The sequence below is a fragment of the Solanum lycopersicum genome, chromosome 8 (genome assembly GCF_036512215.1).
Source record: "Solanum lycopersicum chromosome 8, SLM_r2.1".
NCBI lineage: Eukaryota > Viridiplantae > Streptophyta > Magnoliopsida > Solanales > Solanaceae > Solanum > Solanum lycopersicum.
In genome coordinates this window covers 58725241-58743292 of record NC_090807.1, presented here as the reverse complement: position 1 = coordinate 58743292, position 18052 = coordinate 58725241, and the positions used below count along the sequence as shown (strand labels likewise).

General features: G+C 35.9%; 1 protein-coding gene across 1 annotated transcript; it reads right to left on the bottom strand.

Annotated features, from left to right (window-relative positions):
* Window positions 1–669: 669 nt before the first annotated feature.
* Window positions 670–16275, bottom strand: LOC101055510 (Hop-interacting protein THI006). The gene is made up of 11 exons (NM_001278989.2): window positions 16135–16275; window positions 15107–15623; window positions 14140–14264; window positions 10695–10893; window positions 6513–6741; window positions 4538–4704; window positions 4127–4336; window positions 2688–2798; window positions 2313–2489; window positions 1724–2167; window positions 670–960 (listed from the first exon to the last, which is right to left on the bottom strand). Exons 1-11 carry the CDS (start codon window positions 16185–16187, stop codon window positions 670–672), a joined length of 2523 nt encoding a protein of 840 aa, NP_001265918.1. The 5' UTR covers window positions 16188–16275.
* Window positions 16276–18052: the final 1777 nt, after the last annotated feature.

Genomic DNA, 18052 nt, shown 5'->3' with positions numbered 1-18052 from the left:
ACCAACATGGATTTGTGATGCATCGATGGAAATGTTTCATCCTTAATCAGAGGTCTCAAGTTCGAGCCCTAATTAAGGAGAAAATCTTGTTGGGAGTTTCGCCCTCGAATGGATCCTACAGTACATGATTCAAATTTAATCAGAGGAAACCTGACAAATATTGGATTGTGCCAAAACCTACTTCAACCTTCCATGTCTGAAAATAGAAACATCATACTTACAAAAGATTTAACACGAAAATCGATCTATAAAAACTCACTTGCTTTTGGAATCTCATTTAACATGAAAGTCGATCTATAAAAACTCACTCACTACACTTAAAAAAGATTTAACATGAAGGTCGATCTATAGAAACTCACTTGCTATTGAAATCTCAAATCTCTCTCGACTTGGAAAAAAATACAGATAACAGATGGAATTTGGAAAAGATCACTTAAAAATTGGCCACAAAGGTTCACCACCACGCCCCAGTGGGGCTTTCTATTCAATTCACAAGGTACAAAAAAGTGATTTTTCGCCGCAGAATTACAGGGTAGGAGCATGAAACACTCTATGTTGTACACCACATTGTGACTCTTATTGAACTTGCTACAAAATGAAATTACAAAACGGAATGTGAATCCACTAATACTTCTAAGGAGTGTTACAACAAGACGGCCGTTCGAGTGACTATGAAAACCCAAATTTGGACAAGGCTGACTGGAACAACTCTGAGAAGGCCTGAGATGTACTCTGATCATCAGCTTTGACCTTTAACTGTACTTTACATGACGATGAATTGACTACACACTCTACAAGATAGGTAGACGGCTCCTCTGCTTTTTGTGCATAGAAGAAGAACTTGAAATTCGGAGCTTGACCACCGGAAGCTATGCAATGGATTGAATGGCCTTGCATATGATGGATAAGTGTTTGAGGAGATATCAGAGTAGCCACTCCTTCTGGACTGATGGAAGTTTCCTGGTAAAGGAAAAGGGAAAAGAAGCATCAGGAAGACGATTTAACATCAATAAGGGAGGTCATAATAGTAAAAGTTTTTATCATATTCATATCAAGGACACAGACAGTGTACAAGTATCCAAAAGTTACAAGGCTACGATCACCGACTCACATTAATACAACACATTTTTTCGAATTGTTGTAAATAGATGGCATTTTTCCTATAAAAATGAACACAGAAAAAATTTGGACATCATGCAACAGTGCAATCGTATCAGAGGCAAGAATTTATCCAATGAAGCTTATTCGAACAGCAATTACTGCTTGGTACTTCCAAGTTCCAATAAGTTTTGAAGTTCTTATTTACAAGTAACAACAAATTAGAGAAATGGTTTTTTTTTTTTGAAAGAGGTAACAGAATTCCTGACATGATACAAACATTATTTCTTGTGAATAGGATATTTAGAGCGGACAAATATAAGGCAAAGTATCAGACTGTGCAAGATTTTCTGGCAATAACTGCCTCCTCAGTAACACCTGATATAAGCGAAGATTCAAATGTTTCTTCTTATACCTCTAATAGAAACTATTCAGTATGTCCCAGAGTGAAATGGAAAGAACACAAGCCACAAGAAAAAGTACACTCTAATTAAGCTGAAGCTATAAGTAGATCAACAGAATCCTACAAAATGTTCTCACCAGGCAGTGGAGGTATTTCCTAGGTCTGCCTCTAGTTTCACAAAAGAGATGATCAACAGATCACATAGTAGAAGTAAATGTGCACCTGTGATAATGATATTGGAAGTTGACGCCATTTTTGCTGGAATGCGTTTGGCTCTAGAGCAGCTTTAGTGTTGAGCTTCAAAACAGGAGGTGGGGCAGGGGGACTGGCTGCAGCAGGCAAACCAAGACCAAGTAGATCATCAATTGCAAAAGTAGCTGATGGCACATTTGGAGTAGGTTTATAATCTAAGGAAACAAGATCAGTTTGAGACAGTGCAGCCAAAGAACCATCATATCCAGGAGCACTATACGCAGAACTATTGTGGATAGAACCTTTACTTTCTTCTTTATCGGAAGTACTCAGAAGTAAATCCTTATCATTTGCCTCGATTCTCTGTGCTGGGGCTACATTATCAGTCGATTCTTCCCCAAGAGATAAATTTCCAATTTCCTCGGAGAAGGCAAATGGCCCTCTATGTTCCTTGTCAGTGAACATGTAAGAAGGCTGCAAAAATGGTTACACTTGAGAAATACGTAAAGTAGACTACTAGGGTCTTAGCAAGGATAAAAATGCAGTAACTTTGAAATTACACTTCTGATTATAATCCTCAAATTACACAACTGATGAGAACGAAGAACATCTGGGATACCTTTTGATAAACTACAGAGAGGCTGTTAAACTCATCGAAGATACGATCTTTAATTTCATTACTTTGTGTATCAGCAAAGACAGAAACAGCTTGCTTTGGAGGATTCACCACACGCTCTGCTATGGAGACATTGTACTGCAGAAGTCTATAGTATAATAATGCCCTGTCATGGACATCCTGCAACAATTCTTGACATCATTTAGAGGCACACAAACACTTCATACTAGTATCTGTTAATCAACTATGCCTCAATCTCAATCAAGTTGGGGTCAGATGAAAGAATATGTTGCAACCATTCTGTTCTATTTGGGCCTACACAATAATTTCTCTTATATCAGTCATTTTCAAGAAAAATAAAACAAACAGATGGGATACCTGATGAAAATCATTAACACCAGCAGCCAACGCAGCTCCCAAGGCTTTCTGAGTCTCCGGTGGTCTTCTAAAAAAGCACTTAACTACTGCTGTAAGAAGATGTAAACGAACCTGCACAGCACATTGAAGCCAAGTCAATTAAAACCCCACAGACCTTTTATACCTCATAAATGAAAAGGTTAGAAGAACTATAATTATGCCGTTTATGCTAACATGCCAAATACTACGAATATGAGCAGTTCAGTAACACAAGTAGGAGACTCGACAGCACACATAGAATAACAGAGGTTAAAAGACAGGTAATATCTGCAGCCGGTCACACACAAGTAAGGCAGTGCGTCTAAAAGATCAAAATTGTACAAGAGGCTTTGCTTTGCTTTTAAATTTCAGGATCATAATTGCAAAATTTAAATAAAAGAAGTTGTTAGAAGCCCCACTTGAAGAACAGGTTCTCCATTTCCTTTTCAGATAAACCCAATTCTGAACAAGACCTCACCTGGAAAGCCCCACCAAGAAAAAGAAAACAGCATGTGTACCAAAATCAAGAAAACAAGATTATTATCTTGTGCAAGCATTAGAGACAACGGAGTGGTTCTGTGAAGGGAAAAGATAGGCACGAATCATTCTGTTATATCTTTACACTTTATAACAATATTCAACACTTTAAACTTTTGGATGCAGTACAAAATAGAGGACTTCACAATAACTGAATTTGTTACAAAAACATGTAAATGGTCTGACCTGAGTCAACAGTATCTTATTTTATTATATGTATAACACTTTTTCCTCTATGAAAACTACATTTACAAATACCTTTTAACACACCCGAACCTTCATTCTGTTAGAAGATCCCAAACAAGAAACTCACAATTTAATTTCATTCATTTTCATTGCCACACAAAAGCTTTTCTTGTATCACTTCAAAAAGGAAACTAATGACCATGGATGATATGAATGATGTGGATGGCTTCAAAATTCAAACTACAAAATCAAGAGATCCTAGATTGAAGCTTTTCTTGTATCACTTCAAAAAGGAAACTAATGACCATGGATGATATGAATGATGTGGATGGCTTTAAAGTTCAAACTATAGAATCAAGAGATCCTATATTGAAGCAATCAGGAAAAAGGCAACCAAACATGGGTCCGTCCACCATTTGCAATTTTGTCGTCATCACCTTTGTACTAAGCAAGTCATTCACTGACTTGCATCAACAAACCACAAGGTTACTGACAAAAGTTAGGGAGAAGGAATGCTTACTCCAAACAACAAATCATTTTCAAGACTTAGGGCCTTCCAAATGAGACTGATCAGATTGTGGACAATCTTGACAATACACAGTGGTTAGAAAGATCAACTACATGGCACGAAGGAGTACAAATATACTTGCATAGAAGAAAAGCCAAACGCATAAAAAAGAAATATGCAGCTTGATTACCTCTGCGGAGTGCTCCTCTTCCCAATTCTCAATAAGACTCTCCAATATGTACGGAGCATCTTGCATGTCTTGAGCATATTCCCCCAACATCCAGATAAGAGCTGCCTTGGCTTTGGGTTCCTGGACATTTTTGCTACTAATATTCCCTACAACTGCTATACAATCATGGCTCCATTGAGGATATTTCCTTAGGAGATCTTTCACAAGTACCTAAATGAGAAAAGCTTAAATGGTCAGACCAAACAAGAATAGCAAGACATAGGTCTCACGTAATTTCACATGTTTAATGCACTATTCCCCTAAAGCAATATCATTAGAGGCTATTGTGATGCAACCCCCACCTACCCACCCCATCCACCAAAAAAAAACGAAGAAAAAACACAAAAGTAAGGGAAATGAGCGACAACATACCAGAGTTTCCGCAGTCACATGGTCCTTTTCCATTTCCAAAAACTGGAGAAGCCTATCTACAATTGCATTAACATCATATTGTTGTAATGCTATTTTGCCGACAGCCCTGATCGATTCTCTCGCCATGGGAATATCAACATTTGCAGCATATTCACATAGCTCCGTCACTAAAGCCAATCCACAAAGAAATCAACATCAGACTGGCTAGTCAAAAATGCAAACTAGTTGGTCATGGAGGCAATAACTTATAGTTTTATAAAATTTGGATATTAAATCCTTGATAGTACTCAGATGACCTAAACATCACAACACAAAAAGGACTTTATCGATTTAGTCATCTCCTTCGTTCAGTCTTATTCTCTATCTTAAGCATGGTGCACATCCAGTCTGATTCTTAAACTTATCCTATGTTATTGATTTTGGTGTCAGCTCTTTTGTGCATTCATCAACTAGGCATATTCTACAACACAGTGACTAATGTAAGGGGGAAAGGCAAATCAAGTTCCGGAATTCTTCAAACTCCCAGTCTTGCAAACTTCTCCTAAAACTCAAATCCCAATGCACTCTCCCCTCTTTTATACTCAATAACGGTAGAATCGACATCCTTTTTTGACATGAAATTCAATACATGTTAGAAAATGTGATTCTCAAGATGCTGTTTCCGCACCATCTATGTTCCAAAAACTCACCCTACTCCCATTACCCACTGTCCTACCCTGAAATATACATTTTCATTGAACTCTTCCCACCCCTTTTTTGATGCAAGCCAGGTTCCATCACAACATTGCACACAAAGCCGAGTTAAGGAGTTTGTATGCTTTTCATCTAGTCGCTACTTTGGAAACTTGGGGGTTCGGGGGTGCTTGAAATGAAGGCATGAAGCTCAAGAACATGTTTCTCACACCCCAAGCAAGCTCAAATACATCTTCAAGCTATACTCTCTTCAATCATGAAGACGGAGCACTTGAAGGTCACTGAAGGTGACACATGATGGCATTCAAGATTTGGAAGATAGCTTGGGTGATAGAAGAAGATGCCACCTTTTATGTAATAGCTAGCATAGAACTCTCATGAATTGAGCATACTCTTGATGGAGTTTGAGGCTAAGACCTTTATCTCTTGACAATGTTTGATGAGATTGCTTGCTTGAGGACCACCCTCTTGAGTCTGTCTATAGTATAGGTGCCTGTTTGGTGTTCTTAATAGGAGGTTTTGGTTTTGATATAGCCATTGTTGCATGTTAGCTCATTCTTATGTCTTGTTCTATCGAATTGGTGCTTATTGGAATATTGCTAATCGGGGGTATTGGTTGTCATACAACCATTGTTCTCAATTCTTATTCAGCTTGTCTCAACCATTATTCTAACAATTATCTTTCACCATCACTAATGTATACAAGTCAACATCTCAAAATCCATATCCAATCATATATGTAGAGAATAAAAGTGAAAGAACAAAAAATTCACATATATGGACGAGCAATATAGGCAGGGTCTTTCCAGGACATGAAGAAGCACATTTTCCAGGAATTTCTTTCCACCAGATAAATTTGTTAGATAAAGAATGAGTGCATGCATATATAGTATTTTCTTATAAGCAGGCCTATATAGTTTTTAGCAAGAAAGTTTCATTGCAGAGTTTGATTGGAATAGTACTTCATTTAAATTTACTAATCACATTTTTTATCAGTATAAAATTACTGCTGGTTCTACTGATTTACTACTTAGTTCTACTGATTATTGTACAAATTCAGTCTCCCCCCCCCCCTAAATTTACACAGCTTTACTACTAGTTTTACTGATCATTGTGCATATACACTCTTTTCTTACCCTTATCCCACCTAAAAGAAATTCAGATTTGTGGCTGGTGCAACACCAATAATCTCTTTGATCAGGATCTGATACCAGGAAATAAGGTATACACAAAAACCTTGAGGTTTAAAACTTCCATATAGTTGACTGATATTGATACTCACCAATTTCATATGTATTGCTCTCATTTGCCACGGCAGTCAGCATCTCAAGCTTAAGCTTTTTGACATAAAATGGTTCATTGTATTGGCAGTAGAAGTGCTTGTAGTCAGCTGAAAAAATATAGGGTGCGCGCATCACCAGCAAATGTAGATGGCTTAGCACAGCATAGGATTGCTCTGGACCTCCTGAGCTAACTAGCGTAAGTAGAGGTGCTTTTATACGCTCATATACCTAAACAGAAGAATGAATAAGCAAAAATTAAAACTCAGCCATAGTTAAGAATTAAGATGCCTCAAAGAAGAAAATTTTCCGCAGACTAATTTTTTTTTTTTTGAGAAATGTAACAATTAGTCTATATTTATCCACAGGTATACTACCTCAAAAGTGTAGTTCCCCTCCAGAAGTGTTGTAATTACATAGGATCCTATACCTACTAAGTTACAGTGAATAACAGCATTTTGCATTTTATGCAACTGTTGTTAGGTAACAAAGGTTGTCGGACCATTTTTTTTATGAAGTAATTAGTTCTATTGCAGGCATCAAGTAGATGCATAATAGTTAAAAAAGCTTAGTAGGAAAAGGTCTCATTTACATTATTAATTAAGAATCAGGGAGCGGACATAGTTCAGAAATGAATCAGGGCAATCTAGAGGGGATAAATAAACCCAACTATACAAAAACACGAGACAGTTAGATTTAAAGATTGGTAGGTAGTTGATATTCCATCAGAGCATTTTCTATTCCTTTCGTTCCAGATACTCCAAAAAATGGCTGCAGGTATCATCTTCCAGATTCTCTTGATGGTGCTATCAACTTCCAGCAACTCCAGCTTATCACAACATCCCTGATATTCTGAGGCATGACCCATTTGAGGCCATTAATTTCATAGTTTAGGCGGTTACATAGCTAAGTGTGAGTTGTCATAGTTTTTTATGTCCTCCATAGGGTAAATAAAGTTATGAAGATTGTAATGTGTTTTTCTCAACATGAAAATTCTAATGTGTGCTTATAGAATGAATCAGATTTCAAGCATTAGCTTTTAGGCATTTTCTCACTGTCTCCTCCTTGTTTCTCTATAAGCTAACAGAGACAAAATCTGGTGAGACATTTAAAAACAAAAGAGCATGGGAACCCCATTTGTCTATAAACTATGCCAAAGGTTTGTTCCAAGACTTTGCGTGATTGACAGATAGGGGACCAATACTGACAACCAAAAATTTGAGGAAGAAGAGGATTATCATATATGTAAGCCAGTTCTATATGTGAATGAGAGAAGATGTGGATCACCTCATGTTGCAGTACTAGATATCAACACAATTGTGGTGGGTGGTTTTGAATTGATTCTGAATATAATGGATGATGCCAAGATAAAATCCAAGATTTTTTTTTGGACTGATATTCAGAATATTTGTTTTTTTGAAAAGGTAACACTTTTATATGTATCCAAAAATTAGACCTGACACAAGCAGTTACAGGTCTCAATAGTTACTACGGAGTATCAACAAGATCTTCAATCCTACAACAAAAGCTTATATAGAACCTAAGACATCAATAAATGATTCTAGATCTTCCATATACTCCTAATTACACCAAAAATAGAATAAAGCATCGCAGACCATTTGGGTGTGAAGTTGAAAAGTTTCCTACAATATATATCTTAAACTGACACACTTAGGGAGCACGACAAGCTACAAGATGACGCGGTGAGATGAACAAATGTGAGAGGAGATTGGCCACATGGAAAAAGCATACAACCATTATTAGTATTGGATGAAATTCCATATTTACCAGTGCACTTAATGATCCCTTCAAACATTGTTAAGCAACTAGAAAATAAGAAGAGACTTCCAACTGGGAAGCAACTCTGAAAGAAGAAATATCCATCTGGTTAAGTGGCCCGTAGAAAGAACTCGAAAAAGGTGGAGTACTTGGGGGGTTAAAAACCTGTAACTCCAAACCAAAGGCCTAATCTATAAGTGGTTATGAGATTGGGATATGAGCAAGTACACCCCTGCAAAAAAATTATTTTAAGAAAAAAAAAGGTATGTGGGAGTGTGGGTGTGGAAGGGTTCTGGTTCACCAAATCAGCAACTGGTTACAGTGGAGGCACCTTCTGGAACAGATAAAGATATGATTGGGGGGGTGGGGGGGTGGGGGGGGGGGATTCCACCAGCTGGTTCAGCTCATGGGAGATGGAAGAAAAAACAGAATGTGGGAAGTCACAAAGCTTCAGACCTTTAACCAATGGTTATCAGAAAGAGAATTAACCATACGAAATTGTAGATGATTGTAAAATGAAATCGAGGGTAAGCTCCACAATTGTTGCACAACAAATATGTACTAGAGTTCCAGAGTGTTTTCTTCAACAAATTTGAAGGTGATAAGTCATGAAAAGTTGCAGTAACAAGTTGACAAGAACAATACATTATAGAACTTCCCCTAATTGAATGGAAGACAGTAAAATCCTCCATCTTTTGGATAGTTTGAAAGGAGAGAAATTGCAATGGGTTTTGAAGAACTATTTTTAACATCAAATATAAATGTCTGTAGATGTTGATTTCTTGGATAACATGATTTTTGTAGATGATACTAATTCTTTAGAGGACTTGACAGATTTCCTGTAGTGTAGAAGGGACTCCTGAGTCAACAATTATATTTCAGTCCCAAAGAAGTTAGGGTCTGGTAAATGAATGACCATGTTTCTGTAATTTATATTCATCTCAAGCCGGTTATCAAAAAATAATATATTCATCTCCAGCCCGTATTCGACAAAATAAAATCAAAAACAAAAAGTACTAGAAGTTCTCTATATATTTTACCAGCATAGAGGACTTGACAGATTACCTGTAGAGTAGAAGGGACTTCTGAGTCAACAATTATATTTCAGTCCCGAAGAAGTTAGGGTCTGGTAAATGAATAACCATGTTTCTGTAATTAATATTCATCTCAAGCCGGTTATCAAAAAATAATATATTCATCTCTGGCCAGTATTCGACAAAATAAAATCAAAAACAAAAAGTACTAGAAGTTCTCTATATATTTTACTAGCATACAAAATTGTACTAGGGCTAAAAGACTCCTCTAGAAAGCATAGAATAGCAAGTAAACAAACTAAGATGACTAAATCATATCTTCTACTAAATGATGCCAAATATATAGGGTTTTTCTCTTTCAACTTTCGCTAAGTTCCACGAATTCCAAGAAATTGTAGAATAAAAAAAGAGAGGACCTCTTAGTCCCTTATATGTAATAACATGCATTTTGTTGGTGCAATTTAATAGACACATTTAAATTACTTCAAGAAAAAAAAGAGAGAAAGGGTTGTCGTAGGTTGATGGGTAGCATGAAATAGTCAATGATACATGCAATTATTTAATACAAAGGATTCATATGACCAGCTCCAACTAATTTGGAATTGAGGTGATGTTAATTGATAATCCATATAACAGTATTGAAATGGATAAAGTTAAGGCTAAGGAATTGCTGAATTATTGCCTTCCAGGAGGAAATAACCCGTCAGAAATAACAAACTTATTGGATATTTACATTTTTTGTGTAATGTACAGAGGATTAAGATCTTAAAATTGGGTCATTTGACAATTCAAGCTGCAGGAACATTAGTTCAAGCTGTCTGTTTTCCCTGTATAACCCTATGGGATCTCAACTGACTACAACTTAAATAACAATTATCATAAACATACTGAATTTCACATGCCCCCTCCTACAAAGCAATTTGGACCAAGAAGATAAATAAATAAAAGTTAAAAGGAAAAGAGCTATCAGGAAGCATAGTCAGAAGGCTAGTGGAAAATAAAGACAGCAAAGTTAGCTGACTTCTTGGACAGTAAAAAATTTCGCTGGATTTTTTTTTTTTGTGTTGGCAAGCAAACCCGCAGCCACTATCCTTCAAGGGCGGACAGAGTAAGCCTTGTTCCAGTGCAATAGCCCGCAAACCACACAATAAAGGTAAACTGCACTAGGCAAGCCCTGTGCGACGAGCTCGACCGAGAAAGCATGCAGGGAGTTTTGAACCTAAGACCCCCATTTTAAAGATCACCCACTCAACCAACTTGAGCACCCTTGCGGGTACTTTAGCTGGATTATTAATAAAAAGAGATGCTCGAGCAACCATAGACAATATCATCTACTAAGGAAACATTTCAGATGAACACTAAAATGGGAACCTGTTGATGAATGTCAGCCATGGAGAGTGTCAGTTGCAGAAATAACTTGATTGTTGCCAAGACAACAGCACCATTAGCATGTTGAAGCCTATCTTCGAGAAGATTCATCATGTCAAATATCTCATTACTGTCAGAAGGCACATACTTAGAAACCAAATCAAGAATAGCGCATTGAGCCCATTCGCTGAATTCCTTGAACCTGCACAATCGTGTTTGAAAAAAAAAAAACAATCACTCACGAGGAATTCCAAACACCAAATTGCAGAGAAAGGGGAGCTAGAGAGGTCTACTAATTTTTTCATGGGATTTGACAAAAAAAAGATAGTAAAGTCAACATTGACACAGAAATTTTATCATCCGTCTAGTATAACTGTTTTAGCAGATTAAAGAAAGAACCTCCCATGCAAAACCGTCTTACATTACTGCAAGATCATAAACGGCAAGAGAAATATTAAACATGGTAACAAAATGAAAAAATATAGAAGGAGAATGGGAAATTTAACTATTCAAAGAGATATCTTCACCGAGCAGTTTGAGCAAGTTTACAACCTGCCTCTTCCCCAAGTATACTTGGCTTTTAGAAAATAAAACTTTGTTTTCTTGATAGAATACATAGTCCAAGAATTTTTTTGATGACCAGAATACATAGTGCAATAATAAAAAGAAGATAAGCAATAATAAAAAGAAGATAAAACTAATTGCAGTCTATCTTTCAGTGGAAGGATCGGGACTGTAAAGGGCATTGAAACATTACATTCCCTCCAGAGTATTACTGTTAAATTGTCTACTTCAAATTATAACCGCAGGCAACTTTTTGATACATCATTGGTCAAAAGCAGAAAAAGCTTACTAAGAGTTCCGCAATCCTGAAAAAATTTCTCCAGAAACCATCCTCACCACCCCTTACCCCGAGACAAACCTTAGCATCATAGTTGAAAGCCTGAAATCAACATTGGTATCCAATTGTCCTAGACTTTCAAACTATTAGTAATTGTATGTCAACAACATAAAAACATAGAAGGTGTTTGGGCAATCTTAAAGTTGGTTTAACAAACCAGCTTACAAGAATTTTTGCCTTATACACAAGTTTGGTAAACACAGAGAGAGTGCTCATAAGTAAAATTAGTCAAAAATCACAAGTTGGTCACCCCCAACTTATGGTATTTCTGCGTAAAAGCACTTTGGTCTGACCAATTTTTTTATCATTTTCAAGTTATCATTCTCAAAAAAAAAATTATCATTTTATTCTTGACAATTATTTTTGTAATCCCAGAAACAGCCTTCCAGAACAAAAAATCATAACTCACTCTTGACTCTCCATTCCTTTCCCTTCACTCGTCCTTTTCCATAAAAAGATACCTTTTACTTATTTTTATTTATTTATTGTAAATAGCTTTCAAAGTATTTCAGTCATTTTAACAGAAAAGTGTTCCTCACCACTTATTTATCAAACACACCAATGGTTTATTACTTCCTCCATCCCAATTTATGTCACACTCTTTCCTTTGTAATTAGTCCCGAAAAGAATGACATTTTTCCACATCTAGTCACAGTTTCACTTCAAACTTCCATTACCCTTGATGAAATAATTTATAGCCACAGAATTTTCTATGGCTTATTTTAGACTACAAATTTCAGAAGTCTTCTTTTTTTCCCTTAAACTCTTTTGCCCAGTCAAACATTATCACATAATTGGGATGGAAGGAGTATTAGTTTGCACTTCTATTCATACACTTTTGAATATTGGTTTAACTCCAGAAATGAGAAAACAATCCATCTGCATACCTGTCAAGTATCTCTCACTGTTTAGTGTTGGGCAACACTTACTATATAAGCAAGCTAATGAGGTTGAGTTAGACCTACGATCCATTTTTCTTATATGGTGTCAGAGCTAGACACATCCTAATTCTAGGTTTCTCCACATGTCCAAGCTTGACATGTAGGTAGGAAGGGAGGCTACTTAAGTGTCCTACATAGATCGAGGAAATGAGTTGTTGTCTCCTTGTATGTCTTTAGGAAATTCTCACATCATGAGCTTGTCCTTGGGATTAAGTTAAGCAAAAAGTACTTTCAAACCTAACCATGTTATCGTCTTTCCCTACCGTTGGATTCTTATATTATACTATTCACACTATTGTTCAAGCCTGGACATGCGAGGAGGTATTAGTATGTCCCATTGGTTAACAAAATAGATTGATTTCTTCTTATATGGTCTTGGGTCAGCTCATGAACTAGCATATTTAAGCTAGATATATCCCAAGTTCTCAACTCAAAGCTAGATGCATAATTTTGTTTTTGAACATTGGTAGTATCGTGCTCCATCTGAATACAAACTGCAAGCATGGTACTTCTATAACGAGTTACCTTTCTACAACAATTACTACACCTCAATCCCAAGTAAATTGTGGTCATCGGCTATATGAATCTTCATTAACCATGTCACTCACTTAAACTCATCTCCGGCCAATATAATACAGAATAAAAATAAATTAAAAAGCACTGGAAGTTCCCAATAGCTTCTGCGGACCTATAAATATCTAATAGGAATGAAAGACTACAAGAAAGTATATTCCCTGAAGTCTATGTTGCTCGGACTCTTCAAAAATGTCAATGGGTGCATGACGGTTTCGCCAAAAGTAGTGTATTTTGGTGAATCTGACACGGGTGCGGCATCAAAGTGTAGAGTCCGCGCAACTAAGCCTAAATTAAACATACTGAGGTGGCTAAAACATATTACTAAGTGTTGCATGTATGGATCTTTTTTTAATTGTACCCTACTTTTTCTCTAAGTTCGCATCAACTCCAAGAGATTGAAGATAATCAAATGTAAAGAAATTCACTAAAACCTTCAGTTCTAACATCCTTCTCCTATGACAGCAAATTATACTATATCGTATTCCCTCCAGGAAAGACGATGCATAAACAAGTGCATGTAACCTGTACTTTTTCACAATCAACAAGATTTGATGTTTTTTGGATAAAAATTAAAAAATTATCATTGAGTCCCTGAAGATGACAAATGATTTTTCATGTTACTGGCCATTCTAACCTGAGCAGAAGAAACTACTAAAATTCTCTGCAACGTGGCACTAAACTAAAAGCATGTTAGCCTTTATGAATGCAGATCTACTAGCAACACTTCTGTTCTATAGTATTCAAGCAAGTGAAGCTACTTGAAATCCTCAAAGTCACACAAATACAAGACCTTCCTAATGTTTAAAACCAATGTGGTATGTAAGGAAGAAAAAAAAACAGTATTGCACCAAGTAAGACATAAAGTACATATCAACTTAATTCAGAAACGAATGCAGAAAATTATACCACAAACTGGTTTCATTTAGTACTCAGAGTTGATTGACTCCATACAGTACACAGACATGATCACAAAAAGTAAGAGAGCGGATTGGAGATTTTATTCAATCAAGTAGTTATGACAGCAATCTACCTATTCAAAAGGTAATAAATAAGTGGCTTGCTTAGCAGGGATTCTCTTTCTGTTGATGCTTCCTCAGATTTGGTTGCTTCCAAACCCCAGATTTCCTGTAGAGCGCACAAACAGTTGGCTACAACCTGAAGAAAGAAGAAGGATGGATATGAGTAAATAATAAGGCTAAAGATCATGATAGTACTGCTTCTTTTGCAAGTGAAATTAGAGTTGCTAAATGCTTTCTGGTGATAAATAAAGAGCTTTGAGATACGTTGAAAGGCATTCCATGTTGATGCATATACATGGAAACAACCCATGATTGAAGAATCTTAAACATATTGGGAACTGGATCAATACTTAATAATTGTCTGAAGCAAAAGATGAAGACTAAAGATATGTCAATTTTTCTTAGAGTAGCCATTCGATATACACAGTACAAACTTAAGTGACATCTGAAGACTATTACTTGAAAGTAGCACGTACTCTGGGATGGTAAAAACAAGAACTTCAATGTCATCTATTATTAACTGAACAAAAAGAACCACACAGAGAAACTTCCATCAACCTGAAATTTCTGTTCTCTCAAAAGTAAACTAGCTTCAAACCATAGTCTAAGTTCTTTACTGCTTTTCACACTAGGAACCAATCAAGCTTCTGGAAAATTGATCTATTTCTCTCAAATTTATCAGAAAAAGTTGTAAAATTATGCCAACGTCTGCTCCAAGTAGTGAAATGATTATCTGTTATGACATGCATGGAAGCCTCACCATCTATGCTGAAATTCTACCCAATGGCATAGAGAGAAAAGGAAAAACTGAAACCACAAAAGAGGGAAATCTATGGGTACATCAAAAAGTGTGTCTAACTACTTTGTTGTCATTGAAAGTCATATAGCAACCAATAGTAGGTGATAATTGCTTTGAGAACTCAAGCACAAGAAATAGATGAAAAGAAGAAAGATGTCATGTAGATTACAATGCCAGACCTGAGCTTCCCTATCATTCAGCATCAAGTGCTTAAGCGTAGCAGGAAAATCCGCATCCATGCAAGTTGATTCTGAGATATGGTACAACTTCAAAACACCCATGGCTGCAACTGTCCTAACATAACTATTTGAATCCTTCAACCCTGCACCCAAGGGGTCAACCAAGTACTCGACCAAATTTGTCACCCGCAAAGAACACAAGCTCCGTAGAGCCAAACCACGAATCATGGGATCTTCATCTTTGCAATCCCTCTGAAGAAAATTAATGGTCAAAAGCGCGAGATCTGGGTTGTGTTTAGCATAGTTACCAACATAAAGGTAGCACATCTTCTTTAGCACAATGTCTGAGGTTGCTGAACACATAACCATTTCACTGAAAACTGAAGAAACATCGATCCCAATTGTCATACACGAGATCACCTTCTTAAACAACTCCCTCTTTGCATCATCAGTACCCGGAGCTCGACTACCCGCCAACTGCCTAAGCTGCATCTTCAAATCCGAAACTTCCCCTTTTCTGCCCAATCAAAATTAACATCAGCATAATTTCACACACTACGGTTTATACTGCAAGTAAAATTCCAATCTTTGCCATCCCAAAATCCCTAATCTTTATTTACAGCAAGCAAAGCTCATTTTCAACCAGAAAATTGCCTTATGCAATTAATAAAAATAGCAAACGAACATCAGATTATTAATACAGAATAATTACGCAAAAACTAGTGATTTTTGAATTGGTGAAATCTCTTTAGGTCAATGTAGGAAATACTCATATCATGATCGAAGCTATAAATTCCAATTTTGATCGTTTCTTAAGTAGTTCAGTGGTATTTCCCACTTGGGTATTTCAAGAATTCAACTAAAGACAATTAATTTCATCCCCTTTTCCAAAAGGGTCAGGAATAAGACAATGAAAAACAGGAAAAAGGTCAAAATGGGTGTGGGTTTTTTGAATTCTCCATCCTAAAGGGTATACGAAAGAGTAAAAAAAATAGCTCCAACGAAAGCAAGGAAGGAAGAATTGTTACCCGGAAGGTTGAGAAGGTGAAGGTGATCGATGAGTTTGAGCTGGAGGAGCCATTGATGCACACCCACTGGATCTTGATTCTTTGTCTCTACAAGAAATGGATCTCAGTTTTGGTTTCTGTAATCCCACAGTCCAAAGGATCAAAAGGCTGTATTGTTGAGAGTTTTTGCTCTTCTAAGCCTTTCTCTGGCTACTGTGACATGTATGTGGAAGTATCAATATTTACTTACATAGTCCTTGAAATTGGTGAATATGATACATTTGCCTCGTATATTTGTAATAATGCTGAACACCATAAACTCAATTTCCACATGGAAAAAAAAATCTTGCACTGTTTCTAAGCCACTTAATTTGTGCCTAGCACCAGGAGTAAGAGATTTTATTAGTAGTTTTTATTTATACAAAAATAAAATATATCAAATTTGTGGTAGTTAAAGGAAATTGAACCCTTATTATACTATATATATTTTGTTATTTGAGCTAGTAATATAATATTATGTAGAAAAAATGGTCTAAAATCCTTTCAATCTATACCCGAAATTTTAACTACACACTCCAACTTTACGGGTGTTTCATTGTCCACCTAAATTATATTTTTATATATTTTCTACCCGCTTAAGTAATGACCTCAACACATAAACCAAATAAGTTGTCTTGCTTGATTACGCGCACTGGGACCCCACCTTGAAACTCTCATTTCTTGATTTTCTCCCTTTTCTAGTTTTTTTTTTTTCATTTTCCTCCTAAACTGAAAGCAGAAAGGAACAAAGAAAAAAATCCAAAAAACATCTTTTCTCATGTTCATCTCTTTCTCTAATTTTTAGACTGAAAATGATCCAAATAAGTACATTAGCATTGTCAAAAGAAATGTAGCAAGAATACAAGAGAAAAAACACATCTTTCCGAATTTAATTTCGACCAAGAAAGTTTACAAATTTAGCAAAATTTCGTGTTTGCATCTCACTAAAGCGTTGAGCATTGGGAATGATTCATCCATACAAAGCCTATTCAAGTTTTCATTTGTCATTTTTAATGAATTTCGAGAAACTTTAAAATTTTAATTAGACACCTAAATAAGAAATTAGAACAGATTACAAACCCTAAATTCAAGATTTGAAGTAAAAATGGATATTAACAACTGAACTTTACTTAATTTTGAGAGAAATTGTGAATTTTTCACAAAAGAAACAAGGATTAATGGTGGGGGAAGAAGAAGTAATGATTATTTAAAAGTGAGGAAGATGACGGTTGGAGAAGGAGGAATTTTTCGTCAAATTATGCTTCTAACGCGCCTAGAGGCAGTGACAACACCTCCCATAACAGGTCAGCACTTAGGTGGGTAGAAAATATATAAAAATATTGTTTAGGTGCGTAATGAGGCACCTGTAAAATTGGAGTGTGTATTTGAAATTTCGAGTATAAATTGAGGGGAGGGGGGGGGGATTTAGGCCATTTTCTCTATTATGTATAATAAGTAAGATTCTTTAGCAGGGTCTCTTGTTTCGATCTGGTTCTATCTTGATCTTGCAGGATATATGTCTCTATATTTAAGTTCTTTTCACAAGAAAAGAATAAAGAAAGATGTTGTCGATAAAACATTAAGCAACGGAAATTAACTTTTTTTCTTATGAGGAGAGTAATGGACATTTTGTAATTCGAAAAAATGTGGAGAGGAGAGAGTTATTAATTTTCGACGTAGAGATGTGGTTATTTGCATTTTTGTGCTTAATTTTTGTGAAATTATGATGATTGTCTCTTTAATAAAATTAAATCACTCATTAAAATAATTTCTTTAAATTAATTTATAATACTTTTTTTTATTATAATTTCAAATCAACGAGTAATTATCATCCTTAAAAATGTAAAACAGATAAATTATTAACTTTTCGAACAATTATTTTCTATTTTTTTCTCAATTT